General features: G+C 37.6%; 1 protein-coding gene across 1 annotated transcript in view; it reads left to right on the top strand.

The window, feature by feature from the left end:
* Positions 1-21,146, top strand: part of LOC119540602 (serotransferrin-like) — a 54,372-nt gene extending 33,226 nt beyond the window's left edge. Inside the window, exons 17-24 of the mRNA XM_037844658.1 lie at positions 5,605-5,615; positions 7,314-7,566; positions 8,240-8,334; positions 9,117-9,194; positions 11,593-11,675; positions 14,992-15,128; positions 16,740-16,794; positions 20,073-21,146. Coding sequence (XP_037700586.1) covers positions 5,605-5,615; positions 7,314-7,566; positions 8,240-8,334; positions 9,117-9,194; positions 11,593-11,675; positions 14,992-15,128; positions 16,740-16,794; positions 20,073-20,286 — 926 coding nt within the window. The 3' untranslated portion in view covers positions 20,287-21,146. The remainder of the gene's footprint in view (positions 1-5,604; positions 5,616-7,313; positions 7,567-8,239; positions 8,335-9,116; positions 9,195-11,592; positions 11,676-14,991; positions 15,129-16,739; positions 16,795-20,072) is intronic.
* Positions 21,147-22,439: the final 1,293 nt, after the last annotated feature.

The raw sequence follows: 22,439 nt of genomic DNA, 5'->3' as shown, positions 1-22,439 counted from the left end.
AAATGAAAACACAATGTACCAAAACTTAGGGTTTGCAAGTGAGCAGGAAATTCATAGCTCTAAATGCTTACATTAAAAAAAAGAAAGATCTTAAATCAGTGACCTAATCTCAAACCTGGAGAAACTAGAAAAAGAAGAGCAAACTAAACCCAGTTGAGCAGAAGGAAGAAAATTACAATGATTGGCCCAGAGATAAATGAAATAGAAAATGTAAAAACAATAGAGAGAATCAATGAAACCAAAAGTTTGTTCTTTGAAAAGATGAATAATATTGACAGACCACAGCTAGAATGACAAAGAGAAGAGAGAGAAAACACAAATAATGAAAATCAGAAATGAAAGGGGGGAACATTACTACCAACCCCACATAAATAAAATGTTTCATAGGAGGACACCATGAACAACTGTATACCAACCAAATATATAACCTAAATTAAACTGACAAATTACTAGAAGCATTATACAAGCTACCTACACTGATTCAAGAAACAGAAGATTTCAACAGACCAATAACAAGCAAAGAGATTGAATCCGTGATCAAGAAAGATAAGCCCAGGAGCAGATGGTATCTGTGGGAAATTTTACCAAACATTCCAAGAAGAATTAATACCAATCCTGCTCAAACTCTTCTGAAAAATTGAAGAGGAGGGAGTATTTCCTAACTCATTCTTGAAGTCAGCATCACCCTAATACCAAAGCCAGACAATAATATCAAAAGAAAAGAAGACTACAGACTAATATCCTGAAGGAATATAGATGCAAAAAATCTGCAACAAAATACTAGCAAACTGAATCCAACAACACATTAAAAGAACTATACACTGTGATCAAGTGCAACATATTCTAGGAATGCAAGGTGGCTCAGCATAAGAAAATCAATTAGTGTAATATACCACTTTAATAGAAAAAAGGAAAAAAAAGTCACATGATCATTTCAAGTGACACAGAAAAGGCATCTGACAAAATGCCTTCTTGATACAAACATGCAGAAAACTAGGAATAGAAGGAAATTTCCACAAAATGATAAAGGGCATATATGAAAAATCCACAACAAAGCTATTAGAGCTAAAAAACTGAATTCAGCAAAGTATCAGGGTACACGATCAACACACAAAAATCAGTAGTGTTTCTATACATTAGTAATGAACAATCTGAAAAGAAAAACAAGAAACTATTCCATTTACAGTAGCAACTTAAAGGATCAAATATCTAGGAATAAATTTTACCAAGAATGTAACAGACTTGTTCTTGGAAAAACTAGAAAACATTGCTAAAGAAATTGAAGATGAGCTAAATAAATGGAAGAACAGTCTATGTTCATGGATTGGAAGACTGAATACTGTTAAGATGTCAATTCCACCCAAAGTGATTTATAAATTTAATGCAATCCCAAACAAAATTCCAACAGCCTTCTTTGCAGAAATGGAAAAGACAATTATCAAATTCATAAGGAAGGGTAAGGGGCACCAAATAGTCAAATCCATATTGTATAAGAAAAATGGGGTTGGAGGAGTCACACTTCCAGACTGTAAAACTTATTACAAAGCTAGAGTAATCAAAACAACATGGTACTGGCACAGGACAGACATACAGACCAACAGAGTTCATAAATAAACTCTCACATTTATGGCCAATTGATTTTTGACAAGGATGGCAAATTCACTAAATACGGAAAAAATAATCTCTTCAACAAATGGTGCTGGGAAAACTGAATATCCACATGTAAAAGAATGCAGGGGACCCTCACCTCATACTATATACAAAAATAAACTCAAAATGGATCAAAGACTTAAATATAAGACCCAAACTCCAAAATTCCTACAAAAAAACGTAGGAAAATATCTTCTGGACCTCGTATTAGGCAGTAATTTCTTAGACTTTACACCAAAATCATGAGCAACAAAGAAAAACTAGATAAACGGGATTGCATCAAAATTAAAAACTTCAAAAGACATTATCAAAAAAGTGAGGGCAACCTACAGAAAGGGAGAAAATATTTGGAAACCAAATATCCAATAAGGGTTAAATATATAGTACATAAAGAACTCCTATAACTCAACAACAAGACAAAGGACCCAATTAAAAAATGGGCAAAGCAATGAACAGACATTTCTGCAGATGATGTACAAATGGCCAATAATCACAAGAAAAGATGCTCAACATCATTAGCCATTAGGGAAGTACAAATGAAAACAATGAGATATTCCACAGCCACTAGAATGTCTTCTATTTAAAAAAGAAAGTGATACTGTTGTTAAATATATAGGAGCAGGAAGGCTTCTGGTTAGATAAAGCAAAAAAGTATTATCTGCACTTGGTCTTCACTATGGCACTGTTTATTTACATTTGTAGAGGCTGAAATTTTACTTTACTGGTAGCAGAGCACTTTATTCATATTAGAATGCTTTTGTTCATGCTACTATTACTAAACATTATTAATTTCATAGCATTTATAATTCTCTGTATTTTTCTCAGATTGTTTTAGAATATATAAATGTTTCCATCAGCTAAAGGCTGGCATTTTGCTTTCATTCTGTGGGGGAAAATGTAGAAAACTTTGTATGACTAAAATATCCACACCAAATATTGGGTTAACAAAAATTCAGTTTACGCTTTTATCAATTACAAAAATATAGAATTATAAAAGCTTCAATGTAATTATAATCTCAATGTAACATTCTGTATTTAATTTAAAAAATAAAAGGAAAATAACAAGTGATGGCAATGACGTGAAGAAATAGGAACCCTCATAAATAGGAACCCTCATAAACAGCAGCCTTTGTGGAAAACAGTTTGGCAGTTCCTCAGAAAGCTAACTATAGAATTACTGTATAACCCAGCAATTCCTCTTCTAGGTGTATGTCCCAAAGACTTCAAAGTAGGGACTCAAACAGATAATTGCACACTGGTGTTCATAGTGGCATTATTCACAATTACCAAAAGGTAGAAGCAACCGAAGTATTCATTAGCAGATGAGTGGATAAACAAAATATGGTATATAAACACAATGGAATCTTTTTCAACCATAAAAAGGAAGGAATTTCTGACACATGTGACAACATGGATGAACCCTGAAGACAACATGTTGTCAAAATAAGCTAGACCCCATGTTCCAGTTTGCTAATGCTGCCATTATACAAAATACCAGAAATGGATTGGCTATTATAAAGGGGATTAATTTGGTTACAAATTTATAGTCTTAAGGCCATGAAAATGTCCAAATTAAGGCATCAACAAGAGTTTAACTTCACTGAAGAACAGCCTATGACATCTGGAAAACCTGTTAGCTGGGAAGGCACATGGCTGGCGTCTGCTGATTCTTTGCTCCAGAGTTCTGGTTTCAAAATGGCTTTGTCCACTCTCTTAGTCTCTTCAGCTCCTGTGCATCTAACCATCTGGGGCTTCTCTCTTGATTTCTCTGGAGCAAACTCTAGGATAGCATCTCTTAGCTTAGCATCTCCAAACGTCCTTCTGTCCTCATCTCCAAGTATCAGCTTTCGGTGGTCTTCTCCAAACTGTCTCTCTTGTAGGACTCCAGCGATTTAATGAAGACGCACCCTGAATGGGCATGGTCCATATTTCCATGGAGATAATTTAATCAAAGGTCTAGCCCACAGTTGATTGAGTCACATCTCCATGTAAACACCCAATCAAAAGATTAATGTCTGCCCTCACAAGATTGCATTAAAGAATATGCTTTTGAGGGGACATAAAATATACAAACCAGCACACCCTGCCTCTGCTTACACCTGAAAATTCATGGTTACATTGTTTAGTCTATGCTGTAGGAGTGTCCAGCGTATCAGAGTGAACTGAAAATCTTAGGTGTGGCGCATCCAAGGTGAGCGAGTCAACTGTGAAATGGGGTACCTAGAACTTTTTCAGTCTGTAGATAACTTGCCTTCTTCCCCATTTATCCTTGAAAAGACATGAGAAACCTGGCCAAGCCTCTTTCCCAGAGTGCCTATGGACAAAGTGTGATGAGCCCACTTACGAGTTAAGTTGAATGATTTTAAAGAAAATCCTAGCTGGCCCCTTTAGTCATAAATAGCCATTCTCCCTAGCACAGCCCACTCTGAAGAGCCAAAATTAGATATTAAATTTGTTAGGTGAAGGCAACCTGTCCTCCGTATACCTGTAAAGGCAGGGTTGTGAGGAAGGAGGAGATCAGAAATAGTCAGGAGCTGGGAGCACTGCATCAAGTATAGCAGGCCTAAGATCATCAATTCAAAAACAATTTACTGAGAGACTACCACAGGCCAGGCACTGTTCTAGAAACTGGGAGTAAAGTGATACATACTATAATACAATCTCTTTAAAAATACAAAAAATTTATTTATTTTAATTTATTCCTCTCTACATAGACTACCTTCTTATAGGTATTTATGTACAGAGAAATATCTGAAATAATGTTCACCAGATATTTGAGGTGATTTGTGTCTTTCTTCTTTGTGTCTTTCATTTTGAGTTTTTAATATTACAAATATGTCTCATTTTGGTTCTTTTTTTAAAATCCTTTACTTTGAAGCATTTTTTTAATGAGACAGAGATGAAGAGATAGGCCAGAGCAAGGGAATCACATAATTGGGCTCTCAAGTCTGAGTGTGCAATGAAACTATTGAGAGCAGAAGAGAGAAAATGTTTCTGCAAACTGACACTTTACTTTATGGAAGAGAAGGAAAAATTGTCTGAATACTTGTGTTTCATTGTAACTCTTGATCTGCTACTCAAACCAATGAACAAAACACTTTTCAGAAGCAGCACTCAGTAGCTGCATGTCCTTCCTCTGTATTTGTCCCCACAGAGCTCCTGGAAAACTGCACTGTCCAAGACATGTGACGCAGGAAGACAGGAAGCAGTGGATCCCATCCCCTGGCGGGTCTCATCCCTGAGATGGTGGAGCTGCCTTCTCACTTGAGTGGGGAAGCTATGCACATTTCTTCTGCCTTCATAATGCCCAGGAAATAATTTGGAAAAAAAAAAGATACAACTTCTTTACTCTTTCCCAAATTTCACCACCATGCCAGCACTCTTTCATTCATGTAGTGCTGACTCAATCCCTATACAGTTAAGACAGATAAACTCAGAGTTCTCCCTATCTGGCCCTTCCTCCTTCCCTGCATTTTTGGTTCCTAATAGCAAATCTAATAGTAGAATCCAAGCAATAGTTTTTCTAAAGAGAAATCAATGGTTATTATTAAAAAGTAGTGTGTGTGTGTGTGTGTGTGCGCGCGCGTGTTGGGTGCTGGATATAGAGCAGGAGTCAGGACCACAAGAAAGAAAAGAAATAGAATGTGGTGCTAGTACTGGCACTTCTGATATTTTAAATTGATAATGCTAATAAAAATAAAGTCACATTCTGAATGCCTTTCCTCAATCTGAGTCCCTATTGCCTATCTTTCCTAACTAAATGCCTTGAAACTGATTCATACTCTGTTAGAGCACATGGTTAAGCATAAGGAGCCTGAGGGCTTGGTATCAAACCCAGCTCTGCCCCTTACTCTGCAACCCCAAATAAGGTACTTAACCTCTGTCTCAATTTCCCTATCTGTAAAATTGGGATAATGGTTGTCAGGAGGATTAAACAAACTAATGCATTAAAAGCACTTAGAACAGTGCCTGGCACTAGCAAGCACCCATTAATGTTAGCAATTATCCTCATTTCCCACTCTTTCCCATCCATCCCAGTCTGGCTTTCACACCCATCTCCCCTCTACACTCCCCCCAACCCACCACCACCACCACCACCACTGCTTTCGCACTCAAGGCCATTATCATAGGAACCTCTCTGCTGTAAGAGATGCTACTGACCATTTTCAGGCCCCTAGCCACACACATTTTAGTCCTGTGGCACTGACTCTTTTTTTCTTAGGCTTCTCTGTGGCTTCCACTCTCCATCCCCTTCTCATTCTTCATGTTTGCCATTATTTTAATGATCTCTTATTCACCCATGACTCCTAAATGACAATCTAACACCCATTGCTGGAACTTTACATTTGTTTTTTATATCAGCTGCTGGGCATAAGTTTTTAGATTTCTCAGAGGCACTTGAAACTCAACATATACAAAAGAGATGCAATTTCATTCTGGCTACCTCCCCTGCCCCAAACTCCCTCCAACTGAGTTCCCTAATTCACTTAATGACACTATGATCTTTTCAGTCACCCATACCAAGTTTCTAGGATGCAGACTTGATAACTCTCCTCCATAACTTGCCATATCCAACTCATTACCACATTCTGTATATTTTGTCTTCTAAACATCTCTCAAATCTGTGCCCTCCTTTCCATATCTACCTCTGACCTTGGTCAGACTACAAGCATCTTTTGCTTAAACTCTGCAACAGCCTTCAGTATTTTCTCTCTCAATTCATAGTTTTCCATAGATCCGCCAATTACCTGTGTCACCCCTAACTTAAAATTCTTACTGCACTCTGGAAAAAGCCTAAGTTCCTCAGCATAGCATACAAAGTCCCTTCAGGTCTGGCTTCTGCCAATCTTCCCAGTTTCATCTTCTGCCACTTCCCACCATCTACAAATTGGCAGCCTTCAGGTCACTTCTGGCCCACAGAGGTGTTTTGTCTGGACAACAGTCTTTCAAATGTTTTTGATCACTTGCCCAAATTTTAAAAGTGGAAAATTCCTAATAAAAACCCACCCTTCAGGCTTTTCTTGAAAAACTGGAAGTACTGGCCACTCTGGTCCCACAAACCTGACTGGATGAGTCAGGTCTGTCCTCTTTGGGCAGGGAATGACCATTGCAGTTTTCAACAGTGGCCACTCCTCCTCATTGGTTTATTTTCTTGGCTGCTTCCCTTGATGGGGACATTTGCTTCACAGTTCAAAAATATTCTGTATATATCTTTATCTTTTACTGCCTACAGAAGCTAACTCATCCCTCAGTACTTATTTCCAGTCACTTTCCTCCAGAAGCTTTTCTCTGAACCCATAATAGACAGCGTCCCTTTCTGTATTTCCATATCACACTGTACATACTTCTATCACATTCCTTACTACATTATATTCAGATTAAATGTTTGTATGATGCTTGAGTTCCTCATAAGACTCACCTCATGCAGAAAATGAGTGTAAATCCTTTGTGGAGATTTCCTGAGCCATTCATTTCATTCATTTCATCACTCTTTCAACAATCATGAGTAAGGAGACGACCCAAGATCCAGATCTTAAAGGTTGTGTGCCACTCGTCAAATATCTATAGCTGTTCCCTTCATTCAGTAAGAGCACTCTGTTCCAGAGAACTACTACTCCCAATAAGCCCCTCGGGCTCCCCGCGACCGGAGCAAGGAAATACAGCTTAGGGACTACCACCCCCGTGATGCTCTGCTCCCCGCGCCTGCGCAGAGATCAGGGCCACGTCGCTTTTTGCGGCGACAGAGACCACGCGACTCGGCTATGGCTTCCGCGGACTTCCAGCGGGTGAGGGATGGCGGCGGTGCTGGTAATGGCTTTCAGCCCTACCTAGACTCCTTGCGGGAAGTACTTCAGCAGCGGGATCCGACGCTGCTGTCAGTTGTGGTTGCGTTTGTCGCAGTGCTGCTGACGCTAGGTAAGAGGCCGGCTGCTGTCATGGCGGGTGCCGGGCGGGCGGTGGTCCAAGCTTTTCTGCTGCGCTCCTGCAGGCAGCGGGCGCGGGGCCTAGACACCTTGGAGGTGTCTAGAGAGGGAGACTAACCCCTTCTACCACTCCCTGTTCCCGCCTGAAGCAGCAGGAGCAGTATTGTATTGAAGGGTGACCACCGACGACTCCGGAGGGACGTCTTGCCCCGTGCGGCACGGGTTACTCTTACTTGGTGGGCCCCTGCGTTGTCTGAGCGCACGGTTAATTTTTGAAGCCCCAGGCGGACTTTAAAGGGCTGTTTCCACCTTCCGCTTCTCTTCCTGCTAAAACTCACAGGGTCATTACACCTCCTTTGAGCAACCTGTGTTTGTGACCTGAGCGCTGGCGAGAACTAAACATAGTTAAGACAAGATTGCATTTGAGGAGTACACAATCGGGGTAGGTGGTGTAGACACAGAAGAGTTGTCTGTAGTAGCTGGCAAAAAGTGGGTCCCTACCAAAACAATAACGATTATAATGGTGGTATTAACAATAAAAGTAAGTTCCGGGTGAATGAGGTGTCTTATGATATTCTTCTGTTAACTCCTCCACCCCAATCCTACGTGCAGACTATTGATAATCAAGGAGTAATTTTGGTTGTTTTTCTTTGTCTATTCTGCAGTGTTCTGGAAGTTCATTCGGGGCAGAAGGAGCAGTCAGAGAGCCGTCCTTCTTGTTGGCCTTTGTGACTCAGGGAAAACGTTGCTTTTTGTTAGGGTAAATGCTTTTGATTTACACCTCTGTTAAACTTAATAGGAAAATTTAGGGTATTCCAGTATTCCTGTGAACTTATGGTTTTTTATAGGAGGACAGAAAGGCTCTTGGAAAACCCACAAACTGGAATTTCTTGACCCTTTCTATTTTCTTGCACTTGCTAGATGCTGACATTTAGTCTTTATCACATTTGAGGGTTTTATGTAATTGACTTCATCCTGTGGCTAAGGATGCCAGAACACCTGAAGAAATGAAAGTCTATATACAGTATATACACTGTTACTTGTGGAACAGACCCTTCTGGAAAGCTTGTCAAAAAATTTTTTGTTAAATATTTCTTTGACATATTGGGCTAGTCAAGCTTCTTGCATTAATACTCATTTTTAATATGTTTAGGAGTTTTAATTCTCTGTGTGTTTCTTGAAAGAATACAAGAAGTTTTTTTTTTTCCTTTTTATTCCTTTTGAGAGTATAAAGTATTTCCTTTCCACTAAAGTAATCTAATTGCTAATCGTTTTTTGATAGTTACAAATGTCTATGGAAGGTCAGTAAATTTGGCCACTAAGCTTAGTTTGAAAATAATATTATTTTTTCTCCCACTGGGGACAGGGGATTGAAGTTTACAACTAATCAGATTATTCTACAAGTAAAAATAATCTACAAGATCAGGTATTGCAAGCAACATTCATTTATTTGACCTTACACCTGGGGGAGTTAGAACATTACTCTCTTTAGCTTTGCTGTTAATATGTTTACTCTGATCTCTCCCATCTTGTTTCTTACAGTTGTTATCAGGCCTTTACAGAGACACTCAGACTTCCATCACTGATAGCTCTGCTATATACAGAGTCAACAATAACAGGGTAAGGTGTTTCTGGAGTGTTGGAATCTGACAGTATTAATTTACTGTGGTCTGTCGGGAAAGTACATTTCCAGGATGAATTAGTTTAAGGGTTTAGGTACTATTTGTAGCTTATTTTTGTGGAGAAATTTATTCCATGTGACAAATTTCACTCTTGATCATCCGTGCAGCAGATTGAATAATGCCCTCCTCTGCTTTGTTTTACCATATTCACATGGTAAAATTCTGAATCTAGAATTAATAAGTGTTCACACTGATTACAGCACATTTTATTTTTATTTTTGCTTCTGTGTTTTCTTTCCAACTTTACTTTGAGTTCTAAAGGGTGAGCAGTAAGCCTTTTTCTTTTCTTTTACGTTTTAAATAAGTTACACACACACACACACACACACACACACACACACACATACATACATGGGACAAAAATTCAAAAGATTGTAAAAGAGTATTGGTAAAAAGTAGTTTTGCCTTACGTGTCCCCACTGACTAGTCTCCTTTCTTAGAGGCAATAACTTACCATTTTCATATGTCACCTTCTGGATGTTCTATACAAACATATCTGTATATATTTCCTTTAAGTTTTTTTTATTTTTAATTTTTTAACAGATTGTTTTGCACATTCATTTAACTCTGTTTACTTAAATACATAGCTGATATGGCTTGGGTTTTTTTCCCCACATTGGTACCCATAATACTACCTGATTCATTCGTGAGCTGCATAGTGTTCCATTTTATGGCTCTACAACACAACTAAACTTTTATTTAAGCAGACCCCTATTAATAGACATTTGTTTTTGTTTGTTATAATCTTTTGCTTTTACAAACAATGCTGTTTGGGATATTTTAAAGAGTATATATATTTCAAAAGTACCAATAAAGAATCATGGAAAAAGTTTTTTATGTGTCTGTTTAGCTCCTGAATGTAGACAGTACTTGCCAAATTAATAATAATGCTCAATAAATATTTGGTGAGTGATGAATTGATGATGGCTGGTTGGAAGAGTGGGTGGATAGATGGATGAATTCGAATGGTAGTCTTAGAGACCTTTTTATCTTCTACTTGGGTCTCGCCCTTCTACTTTCTAAAGGACCATCCCTTTAAATATCTTAGAGAAGATTTTGCTTTTTTCATTGATGGCACTCTTTCTGGCTCAGTACTTTTGAAACTTCCAAGGATTCTGATTTTGAAATTTCAGGTTTAAGATCATTAATTCTTGGGGTACCTATACCAGATTTTTGTGAGAGCGGTATGCTCCAAGATATGCTCTAGAGCTATGCTTTCTAATATGGTAGCCGCTAGCCACATGTGGCTATTGAGCACCTGAAATCTGCTCCTATGTTTAGGGTCTAGTCTCTCTTCTTAGATAGTAATATATCCTCTATATTGCTTAGATGTGTGGTGTGCAGTATTGATTATGAAATGGAGCAGTGAGTCCCAAACTGGAGTCCCTAGACTCTTGCCATTATTTTAAAAAGAAAGAAAAGCCTAATGGACATTATATATTTATTCATAAAAGAACTATACAGATAGACGGAAGGGCCATAATGAATCCAGCTACAATTGTGTCAGATCTGTGCACTATTCTCACCCCTCCTCTTGACCAGTGGTTATAGTTGGCCATGGATCAGGTGAAAACATCTGAGGAGTGATCAGTGAGTCTTATATATGTACCAGGCCATTGTCATTGAGCATAGCCACAACTACCTTGAACACAAGCTCAAGGACGAAAGCCTGGAATGGTAAATAGAATTTAGGTAGGTCCTTTCTCGGCTTGCTTCATAAGATCGCAACCCCTAATGTTTTAGTATTGCGGTCTGAATCCAGAATCAATACAAAATATTTACAGTATGGGAACAAATGCTTTATTGCTAAATAAATGGTGTGTCTGGTAGAAAAATACTTAAAAATTAATGTTGGAAATGATAAAAAGTTGGTTTGTTGCTATAAGATTGGGGATCTTCCTCATAATGATAATATACTGTATAATTATTTAATTTGTGAATATTTGTTACTGTTTTCCACATGTTTTTGTTTTTTAATCATACTGGTATATCTCCCCAGCCTCAGTGGACCACACTTCCCTAACTCCCCCAGACAGGGTCAGGTTTCTCATGTACTCACAGAACATTTTTCAAAGTAGTAATCTTGCACTTAGGTGTAACTTAAATTGCTGATCTTCCTCATTATAAGCTATGTTCGAGTAGGGACCATGTCTTTGTTCGGCTATAGCTCCAGAGCCTCAACTGTTTTATACGTAGAAGATGCTTAGTGAACGTTTGTTTGATTTATCAGTTGATTAGGCACCAGTTTGGTACCTGAAATCTGATACTAGAGGTTAATGTTGTAAACATGGTACTGGACTCAAACATTAATTTAATGTTATTGCTGCCATCCTCAGGGCAATAGCCTGACCTTGATTGACCTTCCTGGCCATGAGAGTTTGAGACTTCAGTTCTTAGAGCGGTTTAAGGCTTCAGCCAGGTAAGTAGGAAGGTAGTGAAATGGGTCCGTCTGAGGGCTTTTTATAGCTGCTCTAGTGATACTTGGGAGGCAGCATGGTGTCCTGGAGTGGAAAGAGCAAGGACCTTGGGGTCAGCCAGTTCTGGGTTGCAAGTCCACTCTCACTAGGATTTTGTGAGGATTACATGAGATAATGATAAAAAGTTTCTCATAATTTTGGAAAGTGTTAACTTACTATCATTGTTATTAAATATTGCATTTACTCTGAGGACAAATTTAATGATGTGTAGGAATATTAAAATCTTAAAAAAGAATTATGCTAGGAGGGATTTTAGAAGTTATTAAAATCCAACATTATATATAATAATTCTATTCTTAAATTACCTAAAATTGATGCCTCAAGAAGTACAGAACAAAATTTTCTTCTTTTAAGATCTGTTCTAGTGTTACTGATTCTTAAATTCTTGTGCTGCAGTTTAAAAATGCTTTCTTCTTGTTGGTCTGTAACATTGATAAACAAGAACTGAAGGTAAAAATCAGTTTACCACATTTTATTGATTTTAAGACACATTTTAACATCTTTGAAATTGAAATGCTTCTTATAGTTGATGATGTCATAGTTTAGTTGGCAGTTTCTCCATCATAGTGGTACCCAAAGTAGTGTGTACTAAAGGCATCTTAGGTTTAATGAAATGTGGTACTGGTTCTTTCCTTATTTTTGAAGCTGTCTAGGCTTATATTAGGTTTATATTTTGTTACTGCTTCCTCGCCGACAAGATGGTGGTGGTGAGCAATCTGTCAGAGATGAGAATGTTGTGTGATAATTATTCCTCAAACAATTGAGACAAATCTAGAACTGGTAAAATTGCTTAATTGGGTTCTAATTCTCAAGTTTTGAAAATCATTACCTTTTCTATTACCACTTCAAAATATTTAACCGTTTGCATTGCAGTTACTCTTTGATTCAAGTATTTTGGATAAATAGAATATTCAGATTTTAAAGATAAAAAAGGGTTCACATAAATCATTATCACAGTAAATGCCTTTTGAGAAGACATTTACTGTATTTGTCTATGACTGACTGACTGACTGACTTTCTTTTTTCTTTCTTTTCTTTTCTTTCTTTTCTTTCCCTCCTGTTCCAGTTTGCTAATGCTGCTGGGATGCAAAATACCAGAACAATTAGTAATATTTTTTTCCCTCAGTCAGTGATTACTTAGATTTGCCAGGAGTTTATGGACTTCTTTGTTCCCTGTTGTTTCTTATATCCTACTCCTTTCTTTTAGGTTGTTTTTCTCTTATTGAGACTATCTGTTCAAAGCTTTTCCAGGGAGGGTGAATGAGTAGTAGAATTTCTCATTCTTTTTTTTTTTTTTTTTTGAAACTTCCTTTATTTGGCTCACAATTTTGAATGACCATCTTGGGTGATTGTAAAATCCTAGGTGGCAGTTACTTTTATCGATTAAAGGCATTATTCCTGACTTCAGACATCAATTGTTGTAGATGAGAAGGCTGTTGTCAGTCTGACTGTCATTTCTTTCTAGATAATCTGTCTTTTCGTACCCTCTGTTTAGGGGTTGATTTTCTTCTCGGGGTGGATTTAGCTTTATCATGCTTGAATTCAAGTGTGCTCTTTTAGTGGAAAGATTCTGAAAAATTCTCACCATTATCTCTTCAGGTAATGCTGTTTCCCCATTCTCAGTTCTCATCCCCTGGAACTTTTATTAACATCACTGAACCTTGTCATTTCTGCCCTTCTTGTCTGTTCTCTGTCATATCTTCCTACCTTGGATCTTTTGTGATTCTCTCAGATTCATTTACCGGTTTACTGCATGTTCAGAGTAATCTCTGCTTAACATTTCCATTATGTTCTTAATTTCATTTATTGTATTTTGTATTTTCAAAATACCTGTTTTTTTTAAATCAGCCTTTTAAAAAAATACTATCCCATTCTTTTATTGTGGTTTCTAGTATTAAGCTCATAAGTAATTTTTAAATAGCCTTATTTTATAGATTGCTCTGTTATTTCTAGTTTTGGTTGTGCCTATTACTCTCTGGGGTGTTGATTACTCTCCCTCATAATGGTTTGTTTTCTTCTACAGTTTGTAATTTTTGATCCAGAAGTCCTCTTCAAGGGGGTTGGGTTTTGCTGCTGATGTTGTGGTGATTGTTTTTTAATGCTTTAAGATATGAAAGCCTTGCTGCTTTCCTTCTTTTGGGGCCACAGGGATTCAATGAATCAGGCCTACCCAATTTTTATGTAAATCTTTCCTATTGGGGATGTTACACAATGAGAGAGCATAAATTCAAACCCCATATCTATGTGAAGCACAGGAGGCCTGGTATTTCAGTTTCTCTTGCATTATTTCCCTTCACCATCCCCCTCTCCCCGAAAGACCTTAGACATGAAATTTCAAATTTTCTTGAAGTTTCTTTGAGACAATGGGGAGAGTTTTCTGTTCTCTTTTCATGGATTATTACTGTTTTGGGGTTCTAGGCCTTGTGCCAAGGGTTCATTTCCAGCTCCCAGACTGCATGTAGGCTACTGCATATTTCCTGTCTCCACCTGGGCATCAAATCCTAGCCCCTGAGGCCTGTTATCTGCAATTTCCCATGGCTGCTGTGTTTTAGCTTTGCTATCTTTGTTTCTCGTACATGAGGATTCTCATTGTTGATACCTTAGATCAGACACTAACCTGCTTCTAGTTTAATTGCCATCTAAGATTTTCATATCTTCCATTTAGGCACTAATATTCTTTGTAAAATAGAAGAGTGTAAACCCCAAAGATCAGTGGGTCACACCCTTCACTTTCTGACCTGGTTTTCTACTATTTACCCATACTTCCCGATGTACCAGTCAGCCTTGAGTTCTCCAGAGCATATTTCATGTCTTTGAACCTTGCACGTGCTACTTTCCAGACAGTTTGTGCCCCATTTTTTTTTTTGTCTGTCTGAAATTCAGTTCGTCCTCCTCCTTTAATTCCTCTTTGACCGGGTTTCATTTAAATGTTCTTCTTTGTGTTATACCATGTACCTAGTTCCATCCTAGCATTTGATCACACTGTTCTCTATATGATGATTTCTTGGTCTTGGAGGGAAGGCATTTCTTACTGTCTTTTTAGCTACAATCACTGACACCTAGTAGCACTCAATAGAGTTTTGTTAAATTAGTGTTTGTGTTGTGTGATTTACATGTGCACACCCCTGCATGTTTGTATGTTGCGTGTTATTCATGCTCACTAGGATTGACTTGGAAGAAATTAAGAAATTTTTTTTTTCAAGATAATGATTCACTAAAGCCGGTTGTTCTTGTTTTTTTTTTTCCCTCCCTTTCCAGGGCTATTGTGTTTGTTGTGGATAGTGCAGCATTCCAACGAGAGGTGAAAGATGTGGCTGAATTTCTGTACCAAGTTCTTACTGACAGTATGAGTCTGAAGAACACACCGTCGTTCTTAATAGCCTGCAATAAGCAAGGTGCCATCATTTTGGGAGCAATAATAATTGAGATTTGGGGGGGATTGCTACCATGAATTAGTATAGTTATCTACAGATTTTATTATTAAGGATGGAGACAGTTGCTGTGTAATGAATGATAAATTCAAGGATTTTAAATCTTAAAATTTATTCTACTCTACTTTTTCATCACTCTTCTTACCAGACTGTTCTAAGGAAAGACAGCAAAGTGGCTATTACCACTTTTTTCTTTGATATAGTGTGTTTCTTTAAAATTAGAAATTATTTCTGTTTTATTAAAGTGCTGGAATGCAATATACCAGAAATGGGTTGGCTTTTTCAATGGGGATTTATTAGGTTACAAATTTTCAGTTTTAAGGCCGTGAAAATATCCAAATTAAGGCATCGAGAGGTAGATACCTTCTCTGAAGAAAGGCCGATGGCATCTGGGGTTTCTCTGTCACATAGGAAGGCACACAGCAACATCTGCTGGTCCTTCTTCTCCTGGGTTCTGGTTTCAAAATGGCTTTCTATATTATGTCTCTACAAAATGTCTCTCTTAGCTTCTCTGAGCTCTCGCCAGGAGCTCTCTTAAAGGACTCTAGTAAACAAGTAAGACCCACCTTCAATTGGGTGGGTCACATCTCTATGGAAACAACCTAATGAAAAGGTCCCACCCACAATACGTTTGCCCCCACAAGATTGGATTAAAAGAACGTAGGCTTTTCTGGAGTACGTAGTAGATTAAAAACAGCACAGAAATTTTCTTACTTTACCAAATTAATCAGATTGCTATTGTATCATACCACATATACAATTTTGGAAGGACAGGATAGAGTCTGAAGCAAGTTTACCATCCAGGAAATTTTATCAAGAGGAGTTTACAGAAGTTTTTCTTTAATCTGCTAACCATTAGAAACATTCTAGTCATACCCAATAAAACTGGACTTCAGTTTCAGTTCTGTAATATAAGACAGTTGGATGATCTCTACAGGTGTCTTTCACATCTAAAATACTGATTCTCTGAAGAGCCCAAGGCATTTCTCAGAAGTGATCAGGTAATAACCCTAATAATGCTTAATCAGGAATGCAGTCTTAGGAATATTACCTGATCTTTACTTCATTTCTATTCAGTGTAAGGAAGGGAGTTAACAGATATTGGGCATCTGCATTATACCAGAGCAATGCTTCTTTCTCATCTGTTGTGCCTTGATGCTATAACATTATCTTAGTATCTGCTGAAAATATACTGAATTTACTTTTAAATTGTCGGTTTGAGTGAAGGCTCTTGTTATAATCATAAAGTTTGTAGGTTTCTTTTGTTGTTTAACTGGCTGGATTTATATATCTGTTGATTTAAAAGGTCTCTGTAAGGTGTGGAAAACGTCAGTGAAAGAGTTAGTCAATCTTGGGGTCACCCCCATAATTATTTATAAGCATTATCTTAGGAAAATCCATCTGTGCAAATACAAAGCTTAATTTCATTGAGAAGGAAAAGCTATAAAACTTCTTTTAAAAAAAGAAAAGGAAAATAAGCTTACTGATTTAAATAGGAATTTTCCATCTGTGCAAGAAGTACTGGGAAAACACCCTTTCTGTTTAAACTACAGCAGTGTCTTTTCTTCTTTATAGATATTGCAATGGCAAAATCAGCAAAGTTAATTCAGCAGCAGCTTGAAAAAGAGCTGTAAGTATAAATGAGGGCTTATTGGTTAATTATATATCTTAACCCTTAAATCTTAAGCAGTATATTCATATTTCACTTATTTAGTTGTATTTATCACAATCAAGTTGAAAATTAGTACAATATGTACTTGTTAAATAGTTGACAAAAGAATTAATGGAATTATAAAAGCATTAATGGGATGTTTATAGATTTTAATTTTTTCTTAGAAAGATCTCAGGTTAATTGAAACCATTAAGCTCAATTTATTTTACTGCTGTTACTAATCCATTAATAGTTAGAAATGAAAGGTTTTAGAAATTAATTTTTTTTTAGCCCCTGGAAATTTTTGTTATAAAAATATGAAAGGAACACTTAGGAAGAATTAAAATATAAGGTGTTACTTTGAAGCTTTTGTTGTTTTTAAGCTACTTTTTTGGCAGTATCATATAGCTTTTAGTGTTTAGAAATTTGTCAATTGAGCTATAAGCTTTTGAATTTTAAGGAATCTAGCATATGTTTTGTGTTCTGCCAGTTTATAAGAGCCAGCCAAAAGCTTGCTTAGACAGAAGAAGCAATCAACATAAACAGGTTGTGTTTCCTTATTTCTTTTATGTAAGGACTTTTTTTTTTTTTTTAAGAAAATAATCTGATGAGGAAAAACTATGAATTCATCTTTTAGCACATTTTTTTCAAATGTGATTTATTTACTTCTTTATTCATATAACAGTTAACCTATATTGCATCTACTATGTACCAAGTCCTGCACTCAGGATGTGCATTAGGAAGAATATGATGTTCCTATACTTAAGGAGCTTAGAGTCTGAAAGAGTATGATCTGCATCAGGGGTTTGCAAACTGCTAGCTGGGGGCCTGCAAGCTAAGAATCATTTTGGATTTTAAAGGGCTGTTAAACACACAGAAGAATATGCAACAGATATGAATGTAGCCCCCCTTTTTTTAATATAAATTCAGTTTTATTGAGATACATTCACATACGATACAGTCATCCATGGTTTACAATCAGCTGTTCACTGTACCATCATATAGTTGTGTATTCATTAGCCCAATCTATTTTTTGAATATTTTCCTTATACCAGAAAGAATAGAAATAAGAATAAAAAATAAAAGTAAAAAAAGAACACCCAAATCATCCCCCCCTTCCCACCCTATTTTTCATTTAGTTTTTGTCCCCATTTTTCTACTCATCCATCCAGTCCATCCATATACTGGATTAAAGGAGTGTGAGCCACAAGGTTTTCACAATCACACTGTCACCCCTTGTAATCTACATTGTTATACAATCATTTTCAAGAATCACGGCTACTGGGCTGGCGTTTGATAGTTTCAAGTGTTTACTTCTAACTATTCCAGTACATTAAACCCTAAAAAAGGGTTATCTTATAGTGTGTAAGAATGCCCATCCAAGGCACCTCTCAACTCCGTTTGAAATCTCTCAGTCACTGAAACTTTATTTTGTTTCATTTTGCATCCTCCTTTTGGTCAAGATGTTCTCAATCCCATGGTACCGGGTACAGATTCATCCCCGGGGGTCATATCCTTAGTTGCCTGGGAGATTTACACTCCTAGGAGTCAGGTTGCCCATAGCGGGGAGGGCAGTGAGTTCACCTGCCAAGTTGGCTTAGCTAGAGAGAGAGGGCCAGAATATAGCCTTTTTAAAGATCAAAAATATTTAATTTTTGGTCCTTTACAGAAAAATTTTGCTGGCCCTGGTCTCTGTCATTTTCAGTGGTTTCTGTTCCTTCTGAAATTTCGTTTTTATCATCTTCTCATTCTCTTTAAGGCTGTATATATTGAGACTGTACATATTGCTTGAGATTGCATATTTTGCTTGTCGTCAGGCTAAGGGAATTGGAACAATTAGATGATTTGGGTTTTCTAAATATTCAGCAGCAATTGTTAGGAATTGTGTTGGGGGTCAAAGGCTGTTGTTATTTGTATATCAGTTTTGTTCTTTTAAATAACATAGGCCAAGTTTTCCAATGTTTAAAATACCTGTTTTCCTTGGACCATTTGCTTTTTGCTATTAAGAGTCATAGGCAGCAGAACAGAAAGAAACGTTCTGTTTATAAGGCAGTGAAGTAAAATGTTGGAAAGTTGTAAAGGTTAAATCAATAAAACTAGGAGTCATCTCTGGCCAATTTGAGTTTAATCCAGTGTTTTTAAGAATTATGCCTTATTAACTTCGAAGTTTTTCATAGTCTTCTGAATAGCAAGGTTTAGTGTATATGGCCCTGTGGCAAAAGGTGAATACATGTAAAGTTTTGTGTTTTTTTCCTTTTTTAAACATTTTTTATTGTAAAATATATCTTACATGTAAGAGTATGTATGACACTTGCATATAGTTTAGAGACTACTAAAATGAATACCCATGCACCCACTCCCTTGCTTATAAGGCCCTTGTGTGTTTCTCCCCAAAAGCTTTTCCCTCTTTCCCTCAAGATCTAAGTAATATCCTGAATTTTGTATTATTTTTTTAAAAAATATTTTTGCCTTGTGTGTATATATGTGTGTGGGTGTATATATATCCCTCAACTTGAACGTATTGTTTAGTTTTGCCTGTGGATTCTCTTACATTTCAAGCAACCTTACATTACCAAGAAATGCTTTATTTTGTAAAAGCAGGTACGCATTATGTATTCCTTTGCTTCTGGATAGCTGAAAGGATTGGGGCAGGGTAGACACTTAATTGTTTCTAACTTGGAAAAACTGGAGTGTTGCTTATGTATCTCTTTATTAGAGCCAGCAGGGGGCTGCAAGGTAACTTAAACTGGGAAGATTTTCATGGTTAGAGCTGAGCAATAGTAGTTGTGCCGAAATCAGATATGAGATTCTGAAGTTTGTGGGTTTCTAAGCTCCATATCCAAATAGAATCAAGATAATATAAATACCCTATCTACCCATGCTTATTTTCAGAAACTTAAGTTGTTATAACACTTTATAGCATGTATTTTAAAAAATATATTTCAAAATGGCATTATCAGGAAATCCTAGTGGAAGCGGGTACCAGACTGAAAGTTGGTGTGACCTGGGTCCACTGCTGCTATGCTCTCATTTAACCATGTTAAGGTCAGAGTTTCCTCTCTTCTGTCTGTCCAAGAGAGTGATCTACAGATCCAAAGGATTATTAAACAATCATGATAGACTGTTTGAAGTTTTTATGATTAAGATTTAAATGAATGCTGAAATATTTAGGAACTAATATGATTTCTGAAGGGCCTTTAATTGCTATATAAAAATTAAACTCTTTGCTGCCTGGCTCATTTTCCTTTTGCTCACAGCAATACCTTACGAGTCACCCGTTCTGCTGCTCCCAGCACATTGGACAGTTCCAGCACCAGCCCTGCTCAGCTGGGGAAAAAAGGCAAGGAGTTTGAGTTCTCACAGTTGCCACTCAAAGTGGAGTTCCTGGAGTGTAGTGCCAAGAGTGGAAGACGAGACGGTGGACCTGCTGACATCCAGGACCTGGAGAAATGGCTGGCTAAAATCGCCTGAGGGACTGATCTAAAACAAAAGATGGGATGTGTTTGTGACTGACAGTTTTGGAAAAGAGGGCATGATACCCTGTTGTAGATAAAGAACAGGTGCACACTGTGATTAGAAACATTTCCTTGTTCTGGAAACAAATTACTGCTGAAACTAGCTTGAGATTTAATTTTTATTTTTATTTTCAGTTCTCTCATTTTGCTCCCCTTTACACTATAGTCATTTTTATTCGACTCAGTATCTTCCTTCTGTTAGGGTTTAGTGTGTGCTTGATGTAGGGTCAAGGTCTTTGTGACAAAACAAATAGATTCCATATGGAGAGGATATGATCATGGTTATAGCCTGAAAAGTTTTCTTATCCTCTGCTTTGGTCCCTTTTTCTTAGAACAAACCTGGCAGTTTATGGAACCAGTTGATTTCCAATTGCCCCTGACTTTCATGGGCAATACATTACCTAGGCCTTTGTGGATTCTCAGATATGCAGGTACAATTATAATTCAGTTTCCCCCATGTGTGATGAACATGGAAAATAGCAAGTCTGAGTTGAGACATGAGTGCCACTCAGTGGAGTCTGTTCGTCATCAGCTCAGTGATCTGTCCACACTGTAACCTCATAGCACTTAAGTTTCAAGAATGTATATCATGAACCCTTGGAGTCATTCTCATATAACAGAACCTCCCCAGATGCCGAGGGTCTAGCAAGTTTTAGTTGTTTTCTGTAACTGGGGAGTATGTGGAGATTTCGAAGCTGTTCTCTGGATGGCTGAGGGCTCTTAGGCTGTCTCCATGTGCTGCTTGATTAGCCCCTATTTTTATACCCTTAGCCAAAATGCTGTGGAACAAATATGAAATGAAAAAAATTCTCTGCAGATTTTTGAAGTGCATTATTTGATGCTAAAAAGTCTACCTTTTGAAAGTGATGTTCTTTGCTATTAAATATACATTAATGGTTTTTGTAAATTATTAATACATTTCTTGGTAAATAAAAAAACCTGTCTGACTTAACAGCAATTAAATAGAATAGTATATAGTTAGTACAAATGTGTTAGGATTCAGGCCCAACTCCAGGTTTCCAGGGCCTGAAAATTGCAGTGTACACAGGAACAAACTCCCCCACCTCTACCTTAAACACTCAGGGAGGGACAAGCTCATCTGTAGCTTAAGAGGAGAACAGGGGAGGTGTGGACAATTGAGAGGACAGTCATAGGACAGTGCAATGAGAATCAAGCAGGGGAGGTGCAGGGTGCTGGGGGAACACGTAACAGGGCCACCTGACCTGGCTCTGAGAGGTCAGGGAGGGGCAAAGAGGAAAAGCATGGGGCTGTTAACCTCAGAGGTTGAGTGAGGTCCTCATAATACACTTCCCAAGCCCCTGCCCCTTGTCTTACACATCCCTGCCTATGGGTCACTGGGACTCTGAGGAAGGGAATGCACATTACCTCAGACCCATCACCATCCTGGCAGAATTGCTCCAGGGCCCATTGTCGGGTAAGCATCGGCAGTGCTGCTGGTGTCTAAAGTAAATGCAACCACAAATGGAAAAGTTGTGAGGCTGATCCTTGTCAGAATACTTTTTTGAAGCCCCATTGCTCCTAGTGTTTTTACTGTCTTATGGACTCTTACTCCTTGCCCTTTTCTTCCGTTAGCCAAGTGGTAACTTAAGGAAGTGGGTAAGAAAAATGATCCACAAATCAGAAAGGCATGTGATGAAGATAACATGCTCACATGATAATAGTAAGGGCTCATTAAAGGTGTGTGTGCTTTCAGCCTCCTTTACGCTTGTTTGTTAAAAAAGTGTTTTACTTTATTGGAGGAGGCAATACACCGAAAGTGACAAGGGGAGCAAGGTTGAATTTTATTCAAGGCCTAAACATAGTATTCTGAAAAAGGAAAGTTAAATCTAGAATGGTGACTCAGTGGTTGGTATGCATCAGAATTTTCTGTGATGCGTGTTAATCAAGCTGATGTGAGGACCTTCTCCCTAGACATTCTAATTCAATAACATGTCTGGTGTGTCTGGAATCTGCAAGCCCCATACCAGTCCTATGGGGATGCTGGGGGTGCACTTAGAAATGATCTGGCCTGGAGTATCACATGTGCCTTTAGTTTTTTTTGTTTTTAAGTGATTTTAATCAAAAGCCCTGTTCTGGTTTTTCTATCAG

This window comes from Choloepus didactylus, chromosome 1 (genome assembly GCF_015220235.1).
Source record: "Choloepus didactylus isolate mChoDid1 chromosome 1, mChoDid1.pri, whole genome shotgun sequence".
NCBI lineage: Eukaryota > Metazoa > Chordata > Mammalia > Pilosa > Megalonychidae > Choloepus > Choloepus didactylus.
This window is presented reverse-complemented; position numbering and strand designations above follow the sequence as displayed.